The sequence below is a fragment of the Chanos chanos genome, chromosome 1 (genome assembly GCF_902362185.1).
Source record: "Chanos chanos chromosome 1, fChaCha1.1, whole genome shotgun sequence".
In the NCBI taxonomy this organism is placed as follows: domain Eukaryota; kingdom Metazoa; phylum Chordata; class Actinopteri; order Gonorynchiformes; family Chanidae; genus Chanos; species Chanos chanos.
In genome coordinates, this window is record NC_044495.1 from 48,343,822 (window position 1) to 48,369,992 (window position 26,171).

The following is a 26,171-nucleotide window of genomic DNA, read 5'->3' on the forward strand; positions in this document are numbered from 1 at the left end:
GGCTGGATGCATCTGTGGTGGGAACTTGGTGTCTAAAAGCCGACTGACACAAAAACTTATGATGTCAGTCCAGGTATTTCACCGTTTAGGCACCAAACTGGACGAGTTCGACCACAGAGAGGACCCCAGGTCACAGAACCAGGTCAGACACAGACTGGTTTTGGATTGTGTCCCACGTGTTCCAGTGGACACCTGCCTGGACAAGCACATCCCACACATGGCCACTCCTCCACACCATTCCTGGGAAACACACAACATCCTCCCAAACTGGAAAGTGCTGCCAACAGGGTCCCTCAGAACATTCACAGTTCCTCCTGGATCCGTGAAGAGTTCCACACTAAATATGTGTCCATACCCATTCCTCCCCGTCTCAAAGCAGAGAGAGAAGCCATGAAGCTGAGAGCCCAGTGAGAGAGGGAGGAGGCTGCTAGAGTCACCAAACTGGGTATGGACTGTTCCATCCTTGTGGACAGACAGAGGGACCCTTTCATGGACCATTTCAACCAGCTCTGCCCATGAACACCAATGTCAAGGACACCCTGAGCTCTCCTTAGCAGTCATACATTAGGATGAAATAAAAATATTTAATTGTCTTAAAAGTGGTGAAAAGAGATTTTTTTCCCCCCATGTCATAAAACACCTCTTCATATCCCAGACATATAAGATGACACCACAACTCAGAAGCATACATATAACATTTGTAGCTACAAAACATAGTACAGAGAGAGAAACATTCAAAGTATGTGAGCGCAAAAATATGTAACTATGAAAAACAGAGCTGCTTCTATATTTATACTTCTATAATACTTTTATCCTGCTTCTATACTCATACTATACGTCTGACCAAAACAATGCAGAACTTGTTACACGCAAATTGTACTCCTTTCAAGATTCTCTGTGACAAATGAAATGATTTAAAACCTGTCTAATCCAGGATGTTCTCTCAGTACTGAACTCTAACAGGTTTACTGATTCTAGTCTCATTACAATTAATTGTGTTCATCTTCTCAAAGCATTGAATTATTTTGTAAGTGTAGCAGGTTTTACTTTTCAGGTGTAAAATTCTTTAAATTTTGGTAAATTTTGTAAACTCGATTTTGTTTTTGTGGGGTTTGTGGGCTCAGGTGAAGTAAAGTCTGCTGCCATAATCGCTCTTCATCACTCTCAACTAGGCACTGGATTTGAGTGGCAGAGGCCAGCACGTTTCCTCAAATATACTGATAGGAAAGCGATTCTTGTACATTTCCTGAGGTGCTAATATCATTTAACAATGGTCTATGTATGTTAAACCTGCAGTGGGTTTTTGGTTGATTTTTAATGGCTTACACCATCAGAGGGCTTAGACGCCATGTATACTCAAAAGGAAAAAAAAGGGAATGTACATCTTTGCGTGAGGACAATGGTCTCCCCCATCCAAGTCTCTCTCTTGACATTGTGGGAATTTGGCTTTGTCCATCAAGTGATAGATCATGACTGCTGCTGTCAGTATTGCTAGCACTGCCATGGCAATGCTACTTCTCAAACAAGTATTGCCTGGCAATACTAGTTTTTTGCAGACAATATGGTGTTTATTTCATTTTGAAGATTTGAGTAACCTGTAATGAAAACCTAATTTTATGTAGTGAAGAATCTGATTGCATCAGCTGCGATATATGAAAATATTTGACTTTATCAGCGAGACAGATATGACATGTTGCGCCATTTGAGTGCCTGTGCAGGACTACCACAGCGGTGTGCATGCACTGTGTTGTAGTAGACTGTTGGAGCGTTCCTCTCCGCCACCGCCAGACCGCCACAACCAGAGATAGTGGGAAACAGCTCAGAGGAAGAGACGTGTTCGACTGATCACATTGAATGTCATCTAGCTAGACTCCAAATCTCAGCTGAGATGTGTACATAAAAACAAGCATATTTGGCATCATTATTAGTATTGTACAACAGTTGGCTGTATTTCTAACTGAAGCATTGTTGCATGTATCCCTCAAACTCTAACGTTAAGTGGTCAACTTCAGCTGCTAACTTTACCTAGCTAGCATAAGCAAATGTAGTTTGCAAGCTAGCTAGCTAATGTTAGTTGGCTTATTCATTAATTGTGATCAATTGAAAGTTCAGACAGTCGAAATGTAATGTTAATGCATTTCGACTCAAGGTGCATCTAACGTTAGCTAGTTCTTATTAGCTCCATAGCTACTAGCTAGCTTACTAACCAGCTAAATTTAAATTATTGAAGTGAATGGAGAACTAGCTACATTAGCTAATGACACAGTCCACACCATCACTATGTATTTTGATGGACAATGCATCAATTCAAGCAGCTTTAGGATTAGTTTAATTATTTATGTCTGTTTTTATTCAGATTAAGTTGGCAATGGCTAATATTTTTTCCCATGCAGGCAGGAAGAGAACAGGTTGCATGTGCACTGCATGTTGCACCTGGCAGCATGAAGCATGCAGGTGCACCTTCAAAGACATTATGGCCTTTCTTTAAAAGGTTAGTGAAGGCAGATGTTAGCCATGAGCTATTGAAAAGAATGTGTTCCACCAATTTATAAAGTTGGTTTTTAGCTATAACATAGCAGTGAGTGCTGACAAAACAAAGCTTAATGAAAGTATAGAAGTAAATGGTGTATGGTATACAAATAGACAGAAGGTGGAGCACAGAGGGAAACCAGCAGGAAGCCCAGCCCAGGTTATGGCAGCAGGTACCAACAGGTTAGTAACCAGATCAGTAGCTAGTACTGTAAGTCAAGGTAATGTCATGAGGCACTCAGGTTAATTAACAAAATATAGCATAGCAGAATGACCATTAAGCCCAAGGTATGAGTAAGTGGTGTTTTTGTAAACAGGTAGCATGAGCGTGGAGGAATGGCAGAGAGCCCAGTCCAAGTTGTTGGAGAAGATACAAGCAGGCTAGTAGTACTGTAAATCAGGTTAATTGTTTAAGGATAGTCCTCAGGAAATCATAACTGTAAGTACTGTTGAGACCAATATCAATGTAAATTGCTTATGAGAAAGTGTTTTTATTTTTGCAAACAGACAGGACCAGCATGGAGGCATAGCAGGGAGCCCAGCCCAAGTCATTGGAGAGGGTTCAAGCAGGTTAGTAGCCATGTTAGTGACACTTTATATCAAGTTCACATCATGAAGCACCCAAGTTAATCAAGGGTAGCTAAAGCTAAATCAGCTAAATATAAAACAGCAGTGGGTGCCATTAAGCCCAAGGTATGAGTATGCATATGAGTAAGTGGTGTTTTTGCAGACAGACAGGATGATCATGGAGGTACAGAAGAGAGCCAAGATCAACACACTGGAGAGGATTTGAGCAGGTTAGTAGCAGGTACATGTCTACGGGTGGGCTGGGGAGGGTGTTGCCCACCCAGAGGAATCATCTGCCCACCCAGTGACAAGGTCACCGTTACAGGGGTTTTTTTTTTTTTTTTGGAGCATTCATAGTGACTTAACGTCCGCGTTCTGTGCGTTCTGTGAAATAGAACGTTATGTGATTTGGACGTTGTGCGAACACCATATTACAGTACATACTTAGCAAAACTGCAAGCAATAGCATTCACTGATTTTCCTTCTAGTTGTTTAATAAACTTTTGTTTCACTTCCAAATCGATACTTATCCTTTGCCTCTTGCTGCTGATATAGCTAGCACTGGTTATGCTGCATTTGGGAGCCATGACGCACTTTACGGTAACATTTTCGAAAGAAAATTAAACAGACATATAGCTACAACACTCAAGAGACGCACGATACACGAGACTGAATGGTGCTGCCTACTAGTTGAAGCATACGCTATTATACGGTAAACTTTTTATTTGTAAGTGAGGAAAGTTCACATAAAATAATGATAAAAAGTACACTACAGTACACACATAAGCCAGGAACATAGGCATTTATTATGTCTATCAAGACATATGTATTATAGGTTATATATGTACTGTACTATTACATGTCTGGCAGCGCAATCGCCAAGAGACATGAGATACACATGTTGCGTGCGGGAAGCGGTTGCGTCTGCTGCATCTGGTTACACCTGCTATGTCCCGTTCTCCGATTGGGATTTCTGAACTGTATTATAACCTTGTGGGACCACGGACGTATATGTGGTTGGAAGTTGCCCGAAAAGACGTTAAGCGACACATGACTATACATAAAAATGAAAAATAATAGTAAAAAAAAAAAATCGTTGCATCTACTAACCATATTGGGCCTAAATATCATTCTATCCTTGGTAGAACAACATTAGTTCATCTTACAAATGTTCGTCATACAGGCACTGTTGCCTGACCCTGTGCATTCTTTTCTGTTGTAGCCTAGTGAAGATCCAAACCAAAATTTGCCCACAACTTTCCCTCTGCAGTTCATCATGCTCATCATTAAATCTAAATCTAAATTTTACAGAGTTTAATTTTTTCTTTTCTTTTTTACAGGGTAATGGCCCCGGAACCCCCTACAGAAATTGAATACTGTAATCAGGGGTGGAAAAAGTACAAGTAGAAGTACTGTTACTAAAAATATGTACTCTAAGTAGAGTTAAACTGACAACCAGTTTAACTCTACGAGGACAGTGTTATGGTAGTGCCGCCAACATGGCTGGTAGCATTAATGGTGTTCAAGCCCAGTTGTTGGTTGAGCAGTTAAAAGCACTTTTTGTTCATTGTACAGCTCATTCGTTAAATCTCACGTTACAAGTGGGCAGTCACGACATTGACTCTCGCCAGAGACTCAGTACAGTACACTAAAGACATAAGTTCCTTCATCACAGTTTTTGCCAAACGGGAAAGTGTTTTTCAACAAGCTCAGTGAGACCTTGGAGTTTAAGAGGATGAGAACATTGTAAAGACTTTGGAAAAAAAAAAAAAAATTGCCTAACACAGTGGGCTGTGCGGGTGCAATCTGTGAATGCTTTGCTTCAGCACTATGTATCTCTGAAGAACGCTCTGGCATGAATTGCTTCAGAGGACAGGAGTGAATGTGCCACCAAGGCCAGTGGATTTTTTGAAGTTATGTCAAATTTTCAGTTTTTGTTTGGTCTTACTGTGTGCCAGAGGGCCCTACACCTTGTGGGAAAACTGTGTTGCATTTTGTAGCAGGCAGATGTATCAGCTGCTGATGCAAAGAAGGCTGCACCAAGAACAGAAATTATTCTGGGTGTCCTTAGGTCAGATGCTGAATTCTCTTTTCTTTGGCAAAGCTGCCTTGACTGTGCTTTTTTAGTGACAGCGATACTCAAAGTGGTAAAAAGGAAGAATTAATTCCTTTTAAAATTGTGATGCCTTTTGCTATTTAACAGGAATATATCACATCCCTTGGTGTAGTCCAGTCACCACAAGGGAGGACAAGTTGAGGAGAGCTGGTCAGGAAAAGCTCAAATGGGCTTTTCCATTAAATGACCCAGATGGTGACAGAGCAGAGCTCAGGAAGCTGATGAGGACAGAGGCCATCAGCATCAAGAAGGCAGGTGTCAGTTCTGTGCTGGGCGAGGCAGGCTAAAGTATCAAGAAGAACACTCTGCAGAAAGAGGAGTCTCGCCCAAAGAAATTCAAAGCACACAGAAGAAATAGTGGGAAGCCTCAGAGTACAACAGACAAAATCAGTGTTGAGGTCTCTGATGAGGCTGGATGCACCTGTGGTGGGAACTTGGTGTCTCAAAGCCGACTGACACAAAAACTTATGATGTCAGTCCAGGTATTTCACCGTTTAGGCGCCAAACTGGACGAGTTCGACCACAGAGAGGACCCCAGGTCACAGAAGCAGGTCAGACACAGACTGGTTTTGGATTGTGTCCCACGTGTTCCAGTGGACACCTGCCTGGACAAGCACATCCCACACATGGCCACTCCTCCACACCATTCCTGGGAAACACACAACATCCTCCCAAACTGGAAAGTGCTGCCAACAGGGTCCCTCAGAACATTCACAGTTCCTCCTGGATCCGTGAAGAGTTCCACACTAAATATGTGTCCATACCCATTCCTCCCCGTCTCAAAGCAGAGAGAGAAGCCATGAAGCTGAGAGCCCAGCGAGAAAGGGAGGAAGCTGCTAGAGTCACCAAGCTGGGTATGGACTGTTCCATCCTTGTGGACAGACAGAGGGACCCTTTCATGGACTATTTCAACCAGCTCTGCCCATGAACACCAATGTCAAGGACACCCTGAACTCTCCTTAGCAGTCATACATTAGGATGAAATAAAAATATTTAATTGTCTTAAAAGTGATGAAAAGAGATTTTTTTCCCCATGTCAAAAAACACCTCTTCGTATCCCAGACACATAAGACGACACCTCAGCTTGAAAGCATACGTAGCTACAAAACATAGTACAGATAAACATTCAAAGTGTGTGAATGTAAAAATATGTAACTATGAAAAGCTGTACACCTTCTATACTTCCTGGGTTTTAGTCATTCAGAGAATTCTTCCAAATTCAATACAATAGCATCACATTCCTTAGCCAGTGCTATCCATTACCTGTTTCACTGTCTTATCAAAACAAGGCAGAACCTTTAACACACAAAATATGTTTTTTTCACAATCATCTGTGACAAATCTAATTGTCTAATACTTGTCTAATGACATAATTTTCTAGCAGTGCTTAACATCTCAAAAAGTTAGTGAATCCACTCTCATTACAGTCCGTTACATTTATCTTCACCCAGCAAAAAGCAGTGTTTTAAACATAGCAGTGTTTTTCCACCTGTAACCTTGATAGCTTAGTAAAATTTTGTGTAGTGGATCATATTCTTACTTCTGGTATGCAGGCTCCAGTGAACCCAAACAGTCCGTTGGCAAAGTCACTCTTCATCACTCTGAGGGTAGCAGTGGGTCTGGGCAAGGGTAGCCTGGCACCTCCATGCACAGCCACCAGCTGTAGATAAAACACCTCCTCTCCCTCCTCCTCGTGGTCGTCCCGCACCTCCACTATGAAGGACTTGACTTTATCATCCTGCCGGTAAGACAAGTACCCAGACACGTTACGCAGGTCTGTCTTGGATGGCTGGTTATGGAGCTCGTGGATTTGGGTCCGGTTCAGACGGCTTGAGTAGAGCCGGACATCCTGCAACAGACCGGTATAACGCTGCTGGCCATGGGGATCTGACCCAATCCATATTGGTACAGGGTCTGCAAGGAGTTGAGACATTAAAAGTCACACCTGTTTAGTAAGCACTACTACAGATCACATCTGTAACAACTTATGAAAAATGTGTGTAAAGAAGAAGACAGATTTCTATTTTAAATGCTTTCTCTTGTTGAAATGATTTACAGCCAATAATGTAATTTAATCAAATCAGGGTTTGTTTTTTCTTTGCCACTGGTCTGCGTTTCTTAAAAAAACCCAAAAACTAACAAAAAAACAACCAACCAAAAAAAACCCCAAAAAAACAAACAACAACAGATCATTTTTGTGCATGCCCCTATGCATGTGCCTTGTAATAAGTCAAAAAAACACACACACACACACACACACACACACACACACACACAAACACACACATACCAGTCTCATAATCTATTGCATGGGTTTCACATCAAAACAAGTGTGAAATCTCAGTTCAGAAGGTCAGAATTTGACCTCCATGTTCAGTCCGCTGATCAGTGAATTCTGCGGTAACAGCGCATTGGCCACCAGGATGACATTCAAAAGCACACAACTGTACAAATTGAGGAAGCACGCCACAGTGAACACACACAAAAACCTTGAGGAGAACCCACTTTAACCAGTTAAGCTAACAAACTAAGACATTGTCATACGTTCTGGCTGTTTAAATGTATATATCCATTTGACAGTATTTTGAAAAGAGATATCAAGAAAGTGCTACCAGGGGGTCTCCACTTGGAACGAAAAAACACATTGTCTTTAAATTCTAGGAATGGTGTTGGGGAGTTTCAGGGGTGGGGTGGGGAGGGGGGGCAAAGAGCTTCTCATATACCACCAACAATGTCCCAGCAGCCAACTACTGCTCACTCAAGCAGAACAGCTCAGTGTAATGTTAAACAATAGCAAAAGCCTGTCACTACCGGATCTCTCCAAAGACACACAGAAGTGAAGATGAATCCAGTACCCCACACCCACAAGTGGAATAAAAAACAAAAAGCCCAGAGGACTTTCTCTCACAGTCCCCAGGGAATGCATGGCATGAGAAATGTAGTTAGAGTAACAAGAAGTCATGATCTGACACTTTCATCTGTGTCTCTGTGTTCTGCTTGATCAGTTCAGTCAGTTTGGCTCAATATTACTTAACAACGACAAAAGACCTACGAAAATGAGTCCCTAAATATAATGGCCATAGGACAACTGCTTATTGCTGGAGTATTACAGTGGTGGAGCTACATCTGGAGTTTGGGTGTTTGACAGATTCCCAGTAGAGTCTCTTTGTCAAATAGAGACATAACTTTCTCTCAGACAGCAGATTCACTATAGATCCCATTTACCTACCATTGATGATGGCCTCTCCTTTCAGACTCTTAATCCCTCCGGGCATTGGATTACCATTCAAGTAGAACTCAATAATCCCATCTTCCACTGTGACAACAACATGAATCCATGTGTTATCCTCCACAAACTTAGCCTCTGTTGATCGTGCTATGAGTGTGCTGTTAGATCCCACTGTGGTGTAGTGCAGCATCAGCGTAACATGGGATTCATTGATGTGAATCTTAATACCATAGCACAGAGACCCATTCCCATTGCCCTTAGAGACAATAAAACCTTCCATGTTGAGTGTGGGCATGAGCCAAGCGGAGAAGGTAAAGTTAGCCAGGATCTGAGGGATGTCCTCAGGTTGGGCTGCTGCAGGAATTGTTCCGTAAGATCCTGGAAGGCCGGAGAAGTAGAGGGCATCTGTGCCAGAGTGGTGCCTCCTGGCATGGGGCCTGAGTTCCACCTCCTGTGGGAAGGTGGCCATTAGGATTAAGTCCATCATCGTGGGAAGGCCTTCCGGGAAAGCCGCGGACAGGATCTCCCAGCTAACGCGCACGTTGCTGAATGTACCCTGCTGTCGAAGGATGGTGAAAGACGTAACATCAGACATGTCGTCTTCTGAAAGAACATCCTCTGCTACCTCACGTTCCAGGCTATCTGGGTCGATGGCAAACACTCCAAACGGGTCATCGTTGAAAGGTATCAGAACCGAGGCATTGAGGTTGTGATCGGCCAGACGGCCTCCTTCTCCAGGATATCCACCTGTATAATGGAATGGGAGAGCTCATTTTCAATGTTTTTGTTTTCCCCAACAGGAAATAATCTGGGAATAGGGGATACTGGAGATTAGCAAAACTGAATATTTAGCAAAACTGAGTATTTAGCAGCAGATCAGGATTACAGTAGCATTTACTTTGCACCAAACTTGAATACTGACAGTATGTACACAGATACAAGTATGAAAATGATTTGGTATCTCATAGCTCAAAAATTTACTTCAATGAATGTTGTACATCTCTAGCCATATTAAACAGTTTAGAGAATTTACCTGATATATTTACCAGCCTAAGCTCATAGAACTCATTGAACTCGGGGAGTTTGTCGGATATGGCCTCCAACACTATGGGTTTGGTCTCCTCTCCGGTGGTGAAGATGATGGAGCCAGAGGTATTAGCGAATTCCTGACTAGGCTCCAGAGGGGTATCGTTGGCAAACAGCTGCCAAAACACTGTAACGTTGCCAAAGTGTCCTCGGTCTCGGTGAACGCTGCAGATAACAACAACAACAACAACAATTGCAACAACATGATAATTCTACACCAGCCTAACGTACCATTATGTCATTAGGACACACCACATTTATGATGAAAATGTTTATTATTTACAATAATAGGTCAATAGGACATACAAAAAAATGCATTCTCCAAACTATGTCCCATTCCAAGCACACGCATTCGGTGGCATCCACACACATACAGTACTACAGAAAGGGGGAATATTACAAAATCAAATTTACAAAATCAAATTCACAAAAGGGAAGGAAGGAAACAGGAGAGGTTCATTACTGTTATTACAGCAAATCACAGACTATCTGAGTCACAGTATGTTATGACAGCTTTTACACAAGTAAAGCCATCATGTTTTGAGACTTACTTATAGTGACTAGGTCCAGGTAAACTAAACACTGCAGCCTCTCCATAACCCATGAATATCTACACAGATCCCAGATCAGTGCTGTCTCATTGCTGGTAAGATGACATTTGAAACAGTTACTCACTAAAAGTTGTTGGATTTCCCCTCTTCCACTGGCCTCTCAATGGACTGCAGAGAAAATATTCCATTGGCGTCATCGTTTGCCGTGATCACCACAGTTGCAACACCCTGGCCATAGACCACAGCATCCCCTGGTCACCACACACACACAATAACACACATACAGACAAAGGCTTTGTCATTTGAGAATCAAGCCGTCAATACCAGGCTAACACTCTCCTCACATTACAAATCCAAATGGCCGCTGTCTGGGAACTCACAATTACCTGTCTTAAGTAATAAACTGGTGTATAATTCATTTGTAACACTGGTCTGCCCTGATGCCACCACAATGCCGTCATAAGCCTGACTTAAGCAGTTTATATTCTTCTAGTCGGTTCAGTAACAATGAAGAAAAACAATGCAGAAAACAGGCAATAAAGAATACAAATCAACACCTTGTCTGTATCCAATATTCCACCACAGGATGAGTAAAAACATACAAAAACAGGCCGTAGTATTGCATAAGATGTCAATATATCAGCTTCTGAACAGAAAAGATTGTCATGCAAGTAAGATATTTCTCTGATGAAAGAATCCACTATCCTTATGCCAAATCCTTTTCAGAATCTCATATTTTCAAGCATATGTTTGTGTTTTCCACTTTACATATAACAAATGTCGTTTGTTTCAGATCTACACATTATTGTGGCCATGCTAGGCATTAGTTTAAGAAAAAAAGAGAGAGAGAGAGAGAGAGAGAGAGAGAGCGAGCGCGCCTGTTCTCATTAAGGAAACCAATGATAGCCATGGCAACCACTCAGACCCAGCTGCGGACAGAAATCATATACCAAACCTTAAAATATTCCAGAATAAATAGCGGCCCGTTTGAGTGTGCAGTGAACGTGAAAGTGAAAAAAAGAAAAAAAGCACCCAAGAGTAGACTAGCTTTGTCATGCATAATGAAAGGGAGACTGTGATCTGTAATTAACTTGGCGTAGTTTGCCCACCCACCACTCTCTTCAATACTGTGAGACACACACTCATACATACACACACACACACTCTGTGATGATTTAGAGAGGTCATTAGAGGTCCCGAAGACCCGTCACAAATCAAACATTGCCTTTGTTTACGAAAACAAACACATAATGAGGTGGATTTAGCTACTCCATACTAAAACATGGATAAGAATATAAAGAGTCGTATTACCACATTTTCATACATCTAACTACAAAGTCATATCAAGAAGTGAAGCAGACTATCTACTGCTATACTGATTCACTAAATATCAGTACTTATGATGAAATGACTATCTATAGCATGTAAAATTTATCGATATTCTGAAAAATCTCTGAAAGATAAATAAACAATGCTAATAAATACACAATTTCATAAACTAATCAATGCCAGTAAAGTGTCCCCAATGTCCCCAAGTAATAGTACATTAATATAATACACCTGTGGCGTTGAACAGAACGATATAGAAGGGTTCATCCGTTTCTGGAATGTCATCGTCCTCCACAGCAACCCATATGTTCTTCATCCATTCACCCACGTCAAACGTCAGCAGAGAGCTGTTACTCAATGGGACGAAGTCTCCCGGTGACGCGTCGCCGTACTCAAACCGATACATCACCGTAGCGACGTAATCTGGAACTCCGGCTCTCAAAATAGTGAAATTGGCCATGCCTCCTTCCGGCACAGTGACAACAACAGGCTCTGTAAAACAGAGAGAGAGAGAGTTTTACAGCATAATGTACATATATTACTGGAGATAGTGATGAATAAATTATAGGCCTGGAGTAGTGTAAAGTATAGGTGATCGTTTGAAAATGTTACCTGCAAAATAAATTGGATCATCATTTTCCATAATCTGTAAACTGGCATTCAGAGCATTCCCAAGTCTAGCTCCACCTGTCGTGTTCAGGAGGGTGAGAGTGAAATTTTCGGAACCCTCTGGTATCTACAAAAAAAAAAAAAAAAAACAGGTCACTGTTTCAAAACCAGATACTGCAGCCATAAAACATCAGTTCAACTTACTGTTTTTCTTGATCACATTTATTATTTTTATACTATACATTACTTTAAAACACTCTTCATCTTTGGGGAGTGCTGTATAAATTTTACCTCATCTGGAACAGAGAAGAGGGTCAGGTTTTTCAAAAACTCCCCCTCAGCGAAGACAATCTCCCCCTGCACTGGAGTAACATCTCCAGAATGGGTGGGCTCTATGACCCAGGAGACAGATACGTTCCCAAAACCACCCCGGCTCCTCACGATGGGGTAAGAGGCTGTCACATATAATGAGAGAAATAGATAATGAGAGAAAAAGACCACAAAGACTACAAAATATTACCATACACATGATTTGACCCATAGTTACGATTTGCCCTTGTATACTGCTGGGCTGTTATTAAACATGAGATAGTTTTTATATAAAGCTACTAAAAACTGTTTGTCATGATGTAAAAACATCAAAAGTAACCTCTGTGAATAAACTGTATACATGATAACCTCATGTCAGAATAATTTGAAAAGTCATTGTACCTGAGTGGGACTCCATCCCTTTACTCTCATTTATACTGAACTTCAGTCCCGCCTGAATGAACTCAATGACCCCAAAAGGGTCGTCGCTCTGGCGCACGGTGATGTTGACCTGTCTGCGGTTGCCGAGGCGACTGGCCGGAGTGCTGTGACTGCTGAGGACCACTGAGAAAGTCTCGTCCAGCTGGAGACACAAGCACAGGCTTTGGTGATGCTTTTAATTACAATAACTCTGAAAGGTCCTACAGTCTGTGGAAATGAATGAGATTCTACTGTCATCTTTAAAGACTGATACGTATAGTCAGATCTCTTTTCATTGCACCACAGCAAATAATTAAATGAATAAGTATGCAATTAGTCAAATAATCTCAATTTTATCCATAAAAACAGCAACTGCATTTGTTTCTTAATCAACAGCACACTGAAACAGTCACACAACTGAAGCTGACGAAATGCAAGCGTCGTCTGACGCATTGGAGGTACCACACGGGTGACCCTAGCCCATTTAAAACAATAGGTTTTACCCTCCTCCTGTCTTACCTCAGGTACTCCGTCTGGCCTGGCAACCAATGCCACCACCACCTCTCTTTCCCCAGGCTGGAACTCCAGGATGCCCGTAGCTCCGTAAAACTCGGAGGTGCCAGCGGGTGTGACTGTATAGCGAACCAGCTGGTTCAGTAACTGGCCCTGTGCTCTAATAACCCTTAACTCCACTGTCTCCCCCTCCTACAGGGACATAACACACACAGGTACATAACACACAGGGACATAACACATACAGGGACATAACACACACAGGGACATAACACATACAGGTACATAACACACACAGGTACATAACACACACAGGGACATAACACATACAGGTACATAACACATACAGGGACATAACACACACAGGGACATAACACATACAGGTACATAACACACACAGGGACATAACACACACAGGGACATAACACACACAGGGACGTAACACACACAGGTAAGCACAATCACAATGCTGTGCATCACACATGAAATTAAATGCTTTTTATGCATTGTTAAAAGGTATTAACAGTATTAAACATAAAAGGCACTAAGAATACAATTTTCCAAGATTGAAACACCTGTTAAAATATTGTATAAAAGCCGTGGGCTTCTTACCACTGTTGGCGTATACACTCATTTTTATCCTTGCAGGTTTTACGTGGTGATTAGACCAGCCACTTAAGGGACAATGGTCAGATCAGAGTTAGGTTTGAGCCTGAGTTATGTCCAGCACTTACACTGATGAACCAGGGTCCACGAGAAAGAGGGGAAAACTCAAACACTCCTCCTGGATCATCGTTCTCTAAAATCACAATCTCTCGGCTGGTAAAGCCAGGCTTCAGGATCTGGGTCTCCACGTTCGTCCTGCGCAGCGGAAAGGCAAAGATAATTCATTACGACACAGTGTTTTCCGGTCCTAATCCTGCTTTCGGCCCACTGAGAAGACAGACCAGTAAAGCACTTAGCCATATCTTGTACCCCCTCCGCAAGCTACACACAATCTCCATCTTGCCTGCAACTCTGTAATGCTCCCTGAAGTGTATTATCTCTTATTCATTACTCATGTATTTACTTTTTTATATGAATAAATACAGTGTAAGAGTTGGGGGAGACAATGTAAATCACTGTTCTGCTGGCCCTCTGCGGGCCCAGGTGGCTGGATTGCTTTGACTGGCTGTGTTTAGGCGCGGCGCGCTAGCCTCCCCCCTCGACGGGGGGTCCTTAGTGTTAACGGAGTTTGGCTGTGGATGCAGCCCGCTCTGGAAGCCCGGGATAATTAGTAAACGGCGGACAAAAGGAAGGCAGGCAGCAGCATTCCAAACAAACGCTTTCAGAAGATGCACCGCATGCATACAAACACTGCCGTCTTCACAGCACAGAATAAAGACCCTGGTTAAATTAGGGGCCAACTAAAAAAAAATAAATAAATAAGTAAAATAAAGAGGAGAGAGATAGCCTGGCATCCAAGTGCTTTGCCCCTACACACACACACACACTCCCACCCTTCGTTTCACACCCTCAGGAGGAGAGAGCACCTCCCAATCTCTGAATAAAAATGCAATTCTAAACAAAGTATTGATTCACTGCACACAAAAGAAACAGAGTCTCTTCACCACGCACTTACCCAAAGTATACTACAAAGCGAGCTGTTTCTACCCTGTGAAAGGAGGGAGGAGGAGGAGGAGAGGAGAGGAGAGGAGAGGAGAGGAGAGGAGAGGAGAGGAGAGGAGAGGAGAGGAGAGGAGAGGAGAGGAGAGGAGAGGGAGTGTTCCTGTCAGAACTCATGAATACCAGGGAGGGAACCTGATTAAAGGGGTCAAATGAGGAGCCTGTGTCTTGTGTCATGACATTAAATTCATGTTGTTACTGACGGGCTCTGGTTTACATGGAAACTCTCCCAGCTGTGCTGGTCTCCTCATAAAAACCATTTTTGTCCATTTTGTCATTTATGACTGAAGTGGAGAACCTCACGCTCATATAATTATGTATAAGCAGTCAAACTCACCCACACACACTAATTGACATGCTTGACAGTGGACTCGCACGCTGTCTCACATGCATTCAGTCAACCCACTGATAAAACAGGGACATTGATCCAATACCACAGACAGTTATTTCTAGGCAATATCATGCTTCTCTAGCAACAAATGACAATACTAAATGTATCTGTGAAAATAAATAATCAACGTTATCCAGTGAACCGATCCTCACCGATCGAGTGTGAGGAGGACGGTCTCGTTGATTTCGGGGATGTTGTCAGCCATGATAGTGATATTGATTACTGCCTCGCTCTGTCCTGACAGGAAGGTGATGGAACCATTGAAAGGTGAAAGGTCATCGCCGGTGACATCCTCCCTGTTTTCTCCGACAGGACGCACACTCCAGAAAACCACCGCCCGTCCGTCTGTCCCATCACGCCGCAGGGGAAGAATGATCTAAAGGAGCAGAACACCAACAGAAAGAAAGGAAAATAGATGAGAGAGAGAGACAGATGACACTTTCATCCTACAAAACGAGCAGGGAACTGTTGAACTCACTGCTCAAATCAAAGCTTCAGTGATACAAAAAAATGAGGCACTTAAAAGGGTAGTTCAACAGAAGGGTTTTATTTTCCACCCACTCACCCCTCAATGTCTATCTCTACGTTTTGGTTTTGGGGCATGATCCCAAAAAAAAAAAACCCAAAACTGAGCCACTCTGCAGTTTTTGGGTGATATAAGCAGTTGAATACCTTAGAGGTTTACAAATCCTTTTTTGAAGCCAGACCTTTGGCTTCAGGTGGTAATACAGAGATAATAGACTCCTTTTTTGGGGGGGGGGGGGGAGGAAAGTGTACTCTTTGAAGAGTGACAGAGTGACAGTTGTACCGTGCTGCTGTTCCTGTCCTCTGGTTCCTGTGTCACCACTGTTTGGTTACTAACGAAGCCGATCTCTCCGTTAGCGATGTCAGGAGTGATGGTGAGGGAGATGTTGACGGCACCTCCGAAACGTGGACTCACTGAGGGGACGGGAGGACTGATACTCATCAGCTGTACACTGTCCAGCTGAGAAAAGAGAGAGAGCATAAGAAAGAAAGAAAGAAAGAAAATCACTGTCCATGGTCGACATTTGCCTGTCTATGTTCCCATATTTATTCTCCATGTTCACTAATTAGGCACCTAATCCTCAGCACACATTGGTGTTGAGGCATACAATTGCCACTCAACACGGCCCTTCTTGCTGTCAGTCAACCTTTCCTCGATGTGTGTTTAACCTAAGAATTTCAGACCCGAGGGAAGTTCTTTCTTTTTATTTCTTGTTCTTCTATTATTTGTCTTGTTCAGTGAAAGAGGTAGTTTGTTTAAACAGCCACACAAATCCCATGGCATACATCCAGAGTTCTCACACACCGGCCATCCTCAGAGAAACTAATTAACACACAAGCTGTTGGACAGATAAATGTGTCAGTACGCTCTGAAGATCGCCGAGACCTTGAGGACTCTGTCCACCACGCACAAAATTCACAAGAAAATAAAGGTCCCAGCCACAAGACAAGAAGACAACACACTTGATTTTTTTTTTCAAACTCTCCAAAAACATGTAGGAAGGAACTTAAGCTTTCAATACTGCCTGAGAATATTCTGAGAAGGCACTTAAAAAAAAAACAGTGTGAGTGTTCCTTAAAAAGATACTCTCCCAAAAATAAAGCAGTTTCCCCCCCCCTAGTCAACCCCCAATGTCTATCAAAAACTCTCTTTTGGCTTTGGGGCGTGAGTAAAAAACATAACTTCAACTTCATTTACAGCGGGACGTCCCTTTCATAAAGTTATGATCCAGCAGCACCTTACTTAGTGAAACCACTAATTGCAGTCTGTTGACTCCCTATATACGCACCACTATGAGGAAGCGGGCTCCATTCTGAAGGAAGGCATCATTACGGATGGGTAAAGTGACTTGGGCAAGGGCCTGCCCAGAGGTAAACAGCAGACTGTTGGCACTGGTACCATTCAGGACCCGGTCCTTGGCTCTGGCTGGATCCAGCGGCCCCGCGGGGATGTAAAGGGCCGTGAAGTCCAGTCGAACCACCCCGAGCATCCCGCCCTCTCGCAGGAAGCTGAGGGATAAGTACCGTCCTTCTGGGTGACTCTGGATACTCTGTTCCATCGCGGGGTGGAAACCAAAGCGTCCATAGACATCATCACTATCCTGTATGTAAAACACCAGCTGTGGAAGGCACAGAGAGGGTCGAATATATTTATTTTCATGTTTTCACTTGACATAAACATAAAAATTTAAATTTACCAAAGTGTTGTCAGCATGGCAAAGTGCAGTATAATTGCTGCCGTTTGGCAAAATATCCTCTCTGTGTTGGGTAACGCTGTAATAATCATATGGTTCTACAAGCCACGCAAATTTAATTTGTCCAAGACACATATGCTCTGCCAATTTATTTTTTTTCCAAAACATGGGCCTTCTATCAGCTTTAGATGACATGCTGTCAGCGTGGTAAACTGCATTATAATTGTGGCCATTTGGTGGAGTCCAATATGCCACCACTGCAGCCATGCTGTCCCCACTGCTGTTGCTGCAACAGCTGCAACAGGTATGGTTCACAACACGACAAACCATGAATGAAACATAGGCCCGTCTGTAAAAAAGACTTGGCATGTGTGCTAATCTTAGAGAACCATTCTCTTTCATTAAAACTCACAAAAGGGCAAAAATAGAATTCATGAGGCGGTTTATAAAGTCTCAGTGATTTGCTTTCTCCATCTTCTGGGCTGAGCTGGAGATTTCTGTCAATGTTTTGTTTTGTGATTTGAGAAACTGTTATTCCAATCGAATTTATGGACGCTTGACATGTCAAAGTTGTAATACTTATGTCACATGTGGTCCTCAAATGATGCTGAGTCAACTACACCAAACACATGCAGAACAGACCAACACCAGTGGAATGGAAGCCAGCGACCACATTCTAGTACGTGTTAGATTTAAAGACTTAAACGTAAACAAGGGTTAGATCTACCCCCTCATTTCACACATAAGCAGGACATAAAGCTGTGACAAATACGTTTTAACAAAGACGACACACACATGCAGGCACACAGATGCACACACATGCACGCACACCCAATGGCTTTGCCCACATGAAGCGAACAACCAAGTGGCGCTCAGTGTGTCCTGCTACATTTGCCATGTCAGCAAGACACACACACACACAGACACAAGCCTGTGTTGTTAAACCACATCCTCCTGCTGAGAGAGAGTGCTGTCCATATGCATTTCAAACTTGGGCTCTGATCTAGGAACAGTGATTTTGAATTTAAAGACTGTTAACCTGTCAGAAAGAGCTGACTTAAGACCAGCTATTAAACAATGTTGTTCCGAATGTGTCTCTCACAGACTCCCTGTAGGGACCAGGGAGGAGCTGTTACATTCCCTCTGCCGCGGTAGCTTCCTATTCCCACGCAGAGTGGGGAAAACACCCAGTTTTACCCCAGTGAGATGCCACGGAATGCACCGCACAAAAACCCTGCATCCTTCTTGGCTTTTATGGGTATTCTTCTGATTCTCTTTGATTCTCTACACATATCCTTATATCCTTTCATCCGACACTAATTAAACTCAGTGTCTGAGGACTGCAGCTCTAGATAAAGACATAGGACTTGGGCTGGGAATGAAAAAAAGCTGAATAAGAGGAAGACCGCTCATCTGAGGATACACTTCCAGTAACTACATGGTTAAAATATGACTTTGAACTCCAGAATATGGCACAGACCACAAGTAAAGCAAAGAGGCTCATCTTCACTTCTTCTTCTTCTTCTTCAGTGACACAGATCATCTGAATGTATTCACCTTTGACCTGAGTCCTCAGGCTCCGAACACAGATGCTGACCCTAAATCAGACCCTAAATCTAGGTTGGGTATGATCCCATCACTGACCTCCATTGGTTCGTCGACCTCTGCTCCCCCCTGTACAGACATGGGCAGCAGTCTGAGTAGAAAAGACTCAGCCTCCTCAGGTAGGTCGTCCTGGGTGATGTTTAAGGGCAGGACGGCACTCATTTGACCCACAGAAAATCTCAGAGTACCTGACGCAGGACTCAGGTCAAGAGAAACCGGAGAAGCGTCGCTGGAGTTTCGTGTTATGGTCCAATTCACCGACACGTTCCCATGTGTTCCACCATTTCTCACAATTGTGATCCCATTAAACCTTGAAGGAAACAGCCAGGAAAACCACCAAAGATTAGAAATATAAAGGTAAAAAGTTTGCAACATAATATTTTGTAACATAGCATGATATTGAAGATGTCTTACTAGGATACTATTAGCTCATTCAGACTTTATGAGGAGTAAAACAATGCAAGTGAATTGAAATCCAAATAAATATTTTTGACATATGATCACCTAAAAGCATTGTTTTTCATTTGTATCAGACTAACCTGAAGATTCTGTCCTCATTGATGATGATTGGCTGTGCTGGGGGAGGACTACTGATTGACAGCACTCCATAAGGCTTGTCATTGGGCTCAATGGTCACCTGTACCATACTGGGCGGTAAAAGCACTGCATCACCCAACAGGGTCTCCTCTAGGAGCATCACCTGAAATGACTCGGCAATTTCTGGAACCACGTCATCTGTGATATTAAAATGTATCTGCCTCTCATGGACCCCTGGAGGGAAGACCACCTGCCTACGTGCCTGCAGGTCCACAAAGTCCTCTGAGAGTGTAGCACTGGCCGGTCCATCTCCTGTGACGATGGTGTAATTGACAGAAACCTCACTGTCGTCAGAGCCAATCAGAAGGCCGTCTTCCATCCTGCCTCGAGTGAGGTTGAGGGTTATGACGCCTGTGTTCTCTTGCACGGCCAGAGTGGGTTTGGAGAAGCGAATGGGAGCATCGTTACGGCCGATTTGGATCTGAACGCTGGTGCGGTTGGGGTTGAGCAGAGCTCCACCTGCTACGCCCGTCAGCTGCACCATAAAGACTTCATCGTCTTCTGGAACCTGCAGAGGAGCATGCACCACATCAATCAGAACGTGGCTGTATATATAGATTTTACAGCTGCTCTATGGTCACAGAACTCTGTATGACTGCCAATGTTCTGCACAAGCATTAATAGATGCTTGGTTTCTAATGTAACTGACCTTAGAGTAGAGTCTGGAATTTATGCTAACAGCAGGACCTTTGTGCCAAAGTTCCATTCATCTCTTTTAAATGAACTGGTCTAAGATGATTAGGTTAGAAACTTAACCTTGTCATTTTGGATCAGGATGCTGAAGACGACAAAGGCGCGTCCAGGAGGGAAGGTGATGTTTCCCCTGTCTGGGCTCAGGTCCTCGATGGCTGGATTCGGGCCCCCAGAGATCTGATGGTGTGAAAGTAAAATTACAGGAGCTATTTGCCCAAAGCTTTAACAAGGAATGGCAAGACAGCAGTCAGAAGATGACACTGAAGTGAATCTCTCTCACATTGTCTTAACTCCCTGAACCGGACTGGTTCGGTCTGAACAAAATTGTTGAGCTTACCTCAAAGTTCACAGTCACCAGCCCATATGTTCCTCTCTCTCTGATGAGACTTAGAGCAACAAACTTATTCCCCTCTTTCGGCTCATGCACAGTGATGAAAGACGACTGGACAGAGGATAACTCATTCATTAGTGCAGTGCACAGACTGATCAGTGCACATATAAACTAGAGTAAAGTTAATAACACCAATATAAATGCAGATTAATACAAAAGAGCTGACTTAATGATGTCAGTTGTGTACTGTTCATATAAGTAGCAAGTAAGTTGATCAGGTTTAACAACATAACAATAAAATACCAAGGTACTTTAACTTTGCCGGAATTTGATATAAAACTTATAAAACTGTCAAAAATAACTGTAAACGGTAACTGAACTGAACTGAAATGGTAGCAAGTCATATTTCTGACTCAGTACGTATACTGGATAAGACATATGGGTCATTGTTTTCTGAACATCCATGAAAGTCGGGCTGAGGGGTCTCCCTGAGAAAGTGTGGGTCTAGGAGCAGAACTTATGAAGAGGTTCTAGATGGGGGAACAGGATTATGAGTGAGCGAGACCCTTTACGGGGGTAGCGGCAAGGGCTAAATGGATGGTTCCCGTAGCAACGACCAAACTTCCATTGACAAGTTAATCCACTGAGCAAACTGCTCCCATGTTGCTGTTTTTTTTTTTTTTTTACTGCCCTTAGCAACTCTACACTCCTAACCAGACTCCCATCAGACACTACACGTCTCAGAGGAATCTGCCCCCTGCCCCCTTCAACACTCCCCCCCTCCAATTCTCATTTCCTCACACCTCCCCTATTCTTCCCCCTGTGTTTAATTGCCCCCCATTCACAACAGACAGAAATAACTCTGGTCTGCCATCACCTGGGTGATATTCTAGAGCCTTCTCCTACAAACGTCACTTTAACTATGATTATGACAACAAAAAGAAAATGATTACAATCCTTTGTCATAAAGCTTCTATCAACGTCTTGTAAACATGTGATGAATGTGGCTCATCACATGCTGGTTCAGACTATGATAAAAAAAAAAATTAAATGACTCCAGCATCCAGTTAATACATGCTGGCAATCTGGCTTCCTTATTAGAAACTGCTCTATGGTAAGATCATTTTTCATGAACTAATGAACCAGGAGCTGTGCCCGGTTACAAGCTGTGACAGATGTCAGAGACATCATCATAATGTCAAGTCGTAGCCAGACTTATCCTGCGTCTAGATTAATGAGGAAAACATGGCAGGGAAACTAAATACACATTACGATAGCGAATGGAAATAAATAGGCTTCACTTACAGAGTTGAAAGATATGATCCCAAAAGCGTTGTCATTGGACAGGATGGTGATGGTGGCAGTGTTTGGAGTTCCCAGTGTCACGCCATTGGATGAGCTCTGTAACCATAGCGATGGTATAAAATAAGAGCGAATGTCAATTCTCCACTCAAGCTTATGACTTCACAAAGTTTAAAATAGTCAACAGATGATGGAAGCTGAACCGTGGCATATCCGCAAATGATAACAATACTCAGTTTCTATGTGTGGAAACAGGAAGCTAATTAGTTTTATTTATGTTTTGAGTCCATCCCTCATGTTTATTGATTGCTTCTGACTGATAGCAGTCAATTTTTAAACAAATGACACACTACTCACTAAAAAATTGACCTCATTGCAGAAAAGGCAAGGAGGCTCTCAGAAGCTAGCAGAGCTTACTGGCCCTAAGACTCCAGCATCTGGCTACATGAGTTCAGACTTAAAGTGAAATAAACAATGTGGTAATGTCTCTCAACAGAATCCAAACAACACAGAGAGGCTGTGTGTGTGTGTGTGTGAGAGAGAGAGAGAGAGAGGTGTGTGTTTGTATGTTTCGGCGTGCATATGAGAGAGAGAGGGAGAGAGAGGGAATGTGTTTGTGTGTGTGGCAGGGGCACAGAGAGAAAGAGAGGGGGAAAAAGAGAGCGAGAGAGAGAGAGAAAGAGAAAAAAGAGAGATATAAAAAGGAATAAGAGATTAACTCTCATGTGGACCCTCTTCATTCAGGTCTTTATTGAGCTTGGCTTTTCCCAGCTGTAACAGAGCTTTCTTTCAGCCGCTGAGCTCTTGTTGCAGTGGCCATACAGACACAGAATACACACGCTCTAACAAACCCAAAGTGCCAGCCGTGACACTGGGCCCCAGTGCAGTCAAAGTGACCCTCCCTCCCTCACATCGCCCCCTCTCTCTGCTTACGGCACTGCTGCTGCACCACGCCCACCTGAAACTACTGCCCAACAACCTCAGAACCACTCTCCCATAATACCAATTTCATGACATATTTATTTTACAGTGGCAATGGACTGATAACTAAGTGTAATAAAATTAAATATAGAAAAACAGGTGTGTCATTAGCAAAATTGAAGTGTCTGGCGTTAAGGTTGTGTGTGTGTGTGTGTGTGTGCGCGCGTGTGTGTGTGTGTGTGAGTGAGTGAGATTAATGTCATACTAACTAAGCTTTCATACGTTGATAGTCACATTCCTGACAGCTGTGCCTCTAATACTTCTCCAAAATCCGCAGTGAGGAGAACCAAACCCTCTGCTCCTCCCAGTAGAGCACTTCTATCCTTCTTGCTTCAGCCTTCCTTAAGCATGTGTCTCTACTTCAGGCTCCATCAGACAATTAGAGTCTCATTACTCAAGTGACAGACAGGCACACAGCGGGTTATGCACCCAACATCATCAGTCAAAATCCTGACAGCCCCAGCTAACGGCACTATGACAATTAAGCCAAGCATGTGAATTCTTCTTTCAGACTGGAAAAAAAAAAATTACATTGCAGAGACCCCAGGATTGTTTGACCGCAATGCTTACATGTTTACTTCTAAATGAGTTTTGAAGTCATTTCAGAATGGACTCTCATGCGTGGGAAATGTCAGAGTTTTTTTCCCCTGCACGTATTTTTTTTATTTTTTTTTGCTTTGAATGTTAGAGAGGCTTAATTCTATGCCACTCCTTTATTTCTCTGATTCGCTGCACTGAGTTTTTCCTCTTTAATCTATGGCAAAGGGGCATTTGTGCTTGTCACAATGTGTTTCTTTTCACAAAGGTGACTTGTAGCGTAGTCTGAGGCTGAAGTGGCTCGGCCTAAGCCCAGAGACTGGCTGCAGGGGACATCAAAGGGCAGCATGGCCCCACAGGGGCTACAGCAAGGGATGGAACTGGGAGGGGTGGTCTGGGAGGGGTGGGGGGGGGCAGCGTGTAGCCCTGCTTGCGTTTGAATAGGTCTAAGATTTCTCTGTTGAGGATGAGGGCAACAAATGATTTTTGTGGAAGTCTAGCTGAGGAAAGAAGGAGAGAGAGGGAGGAGAGAGGGAGAATGAGAGAGGAAAAAGTAAAGAGGTCCTTACACTTGCACTGTCAGTCACGCACACAAATGCATATAAATATCTGAGAAAAAGGAAGAGGTCACCGCACAACCCATTGTGGTAAATCGGACAATGCACTGTGAGCGGTAACGGCAACACACACCTCGATATGCGTCTATTTAGATTTACATCACATCACACACTGAGAGAGGTGAAATAACATACCTGTAGCTTAATGATGATAAAGTGATACTCACACACACACACACACACACACACAGTACCTGCAATCTGAGAGTGAAAACAAAGGTCTCGTCAGCCTCGGGTAAGTCATCATCCTTGATGGCGATAAAGATGGTTTTGCTCGTCTCTGTCGTCTGGAGAAAAGCCACGGCTGTGGTTGCCTCAAAATCGCCCGTGTCCTCTCCCTCCAGCTACACAACAGAGAGCACAAACACACACAGCATCTTTATACCGCAAACATCCAGCTCCAGCAATGAGACCAAAAAACACACATGACCATGTAGCCTGTTAATACAATCTGATTAAATATATAGTCTGAAAAATGTCATTGCTAATCAAACTAAAGGAACTCTCCTTTCCAATAATAAAGCCCTTCAACCCAATTTTTTTCTCTCTTTCTTTTTTTTTTTTTTTAAAAAACATGGAGCATCTGGTTCTCTTGGAATCAGAGAGCGGGAAAAAATTCCCAGACCTTCTCCACGTATTTTAATATAAGCAGCAACTAAATGACTTGCTTTAATTCCACCCACTGGTGGCCACAACAAAAGCAGAAGGTCACGCATCGCTCCTTTGCTGCTTGCTCCTCTTTGAGCTGCGAAGGCGACTGTTCATGGACTAGCAGCATGTGACACTCCAGCCCTCTGCTCTCAGGCAGAGAAGAGAACTTCGCTCTCAGAAACAAGACGGGTTTGTGTTGTGTTGATTGTGCCCATATGTGCACAGTAGTGACGGAGTTCTGGGTCCAGGAGCGAGCAGATGTTTGTGTGTGTGTGTGTGGGGGGGGGGGGGGGTCGTCCAGCTGCTGCCTCACACACACACACACACACACGAACACACACACACACACACACACACATCTGGCTGAAACAGAGATATCTTGTTTGATAGATTTAAAAACTGAAGGCTAATTGTGACTCCCAAACCACAGGTGTGTCCTGGAAGAGAGTTCTATGAAATCCAGAGAGAGAGAGAGAGAGAGAGAGAGTGAGAGAGAGAAAGAGAGAGAGAGAGAGAGAGAGAGAGAGAGAGAGAGAGAAACACAGAAAGAGCAACACAGGGAGAGAGGAAAACATCCTACAATGTGCCTCACCCTGGCTTTTTTTCCTGTAAAGAGACTTTGAAAAAAATACACATTCAAGCAGAAAAGTAGAGTCATGAGTGTTTCTTCCAAAATGCTGCTGTTTATCTGAACGTGTCTGTCTTTTTCAAACAGGTTAACTATATAAGCTCACCAGAACCAGTGCAGTCACGTTGACCGGGTCTCCAACGCGCTCCACCAGCAGTCTGACAATGGTTCTGCTGGTCTCGTTCACCACAAATTGGGTCTGGCCCAGAAACCTCAGCTCTGCGGACTCTGTCCTGGCTCTCACCATGAGCAGCACCAGAACCAAGCCAGCTAGAGTGGGGACTGCTGGCATTCCTGTAACCAACACCACAATACACACACACACACACACACGCAAAATGTCTTAATCAAACATGAATCTTGCTTAGTAATTCATATACCTATATATATATATATATATATATATATATATACACACACACACACACACACACATATATACATACATACATACATACATATATATAAATACATATATATATATATATACATATATATATACCTATATATATATATATTTATTCATTTATTTATTTATTTTGTTATGGACATCAAGTTCAAAGGAGTTTAAAGTGTATTGTTGTTGGCTAAATTGTTTAAACAAAGCATTAGATGCAATAGTGAGCAATTTCATGTATGTAACCGTGCAGTTTTGTAGGGGCCTGTCTTAAGCTAAGTTTTAGCCTCTGTGCTAAA

The 26,171-nt window shown here is 43.0% G+C and overlaps 1 protein-coding gene across 1 annotated transcript in view; it reads right to left on the bottom strand.

Moving 5' to 3' along the window:
• adgrv1 (adhesion G protein-coupled receptor V1) overlaps positions 1-25,767 on the bottom strand; it is a 117,360-nt gene extending 91,593 nt beyond the window's left edge. The window contains exons 1-20 of the mRNA XM_030777753.1: positions 25,582-25,767; positions 24,391-24,540; positions 22,065-22,160; positions 20,766-20,870; positions 20,492-20,605; positions 19,678-20,243; positions 19,178-19,448; positions 17,129-17,458; positions 16,123-16,299; positions 15,467-15,690; positions 13,993-14,119; positions 13,265-13,450; positions 12,728-12,908; positions 12,308-12,471; positions 12,020-12,143; positions 11,639-11,899; positions 10,203-10,329; positions 9,475-9,692; positions 8,442-9,188; positions 6,753-7,126 (exon numbers count right to left, since the gene is read on the bottom strand). Of these exons, the coding sequence (XP_030633613.1) occupies positions 6,753-7,126; positions 8,442-9,188; positions 9,475-9,692; positions 10,203-10,329; positions 11,639-11,899; positions 12,020-12,143; positions 12,308-12,471; positions 12,728-12,908; positions 13,265-13,450; positions 13,993-14,119; positions 15,467-15,690; positions 16,123-16,299; positions 17,129-17,458; positions 19,178-19,448; positions 19,678-20,243; positions 20,492-20,605; positions 20,766-20,870; positions 22,065-22,160; positions 24,391-24,540; positions 25,582-25,767 (4,728 nt within the window). The remainder of the gene's footprint in view (positions 1-6,752; positions 7,127-8,441; positions 9,189-9,474; positions 9,693-10,202; positions 10,330-11,638; positions 11,900-12,019; positions 12,144-12,307; positions 12,472-12,727; positions 12,909-13,264; positions 13,451-13,992; positions 14,120-15,466; positions 15,691-16,122; positions 16,300-17,128; positions 17,459-19,177; positions 19,449-19,677; positions 20,244-20,491; positions 20,606-20,765; positions 20,871-22,064; positions 22,161-24,390; positions 24,541-25,581) is intronic.
• Between the last annotated feature and the right edge of the window lie 404 nt (positions 25,768-26,171).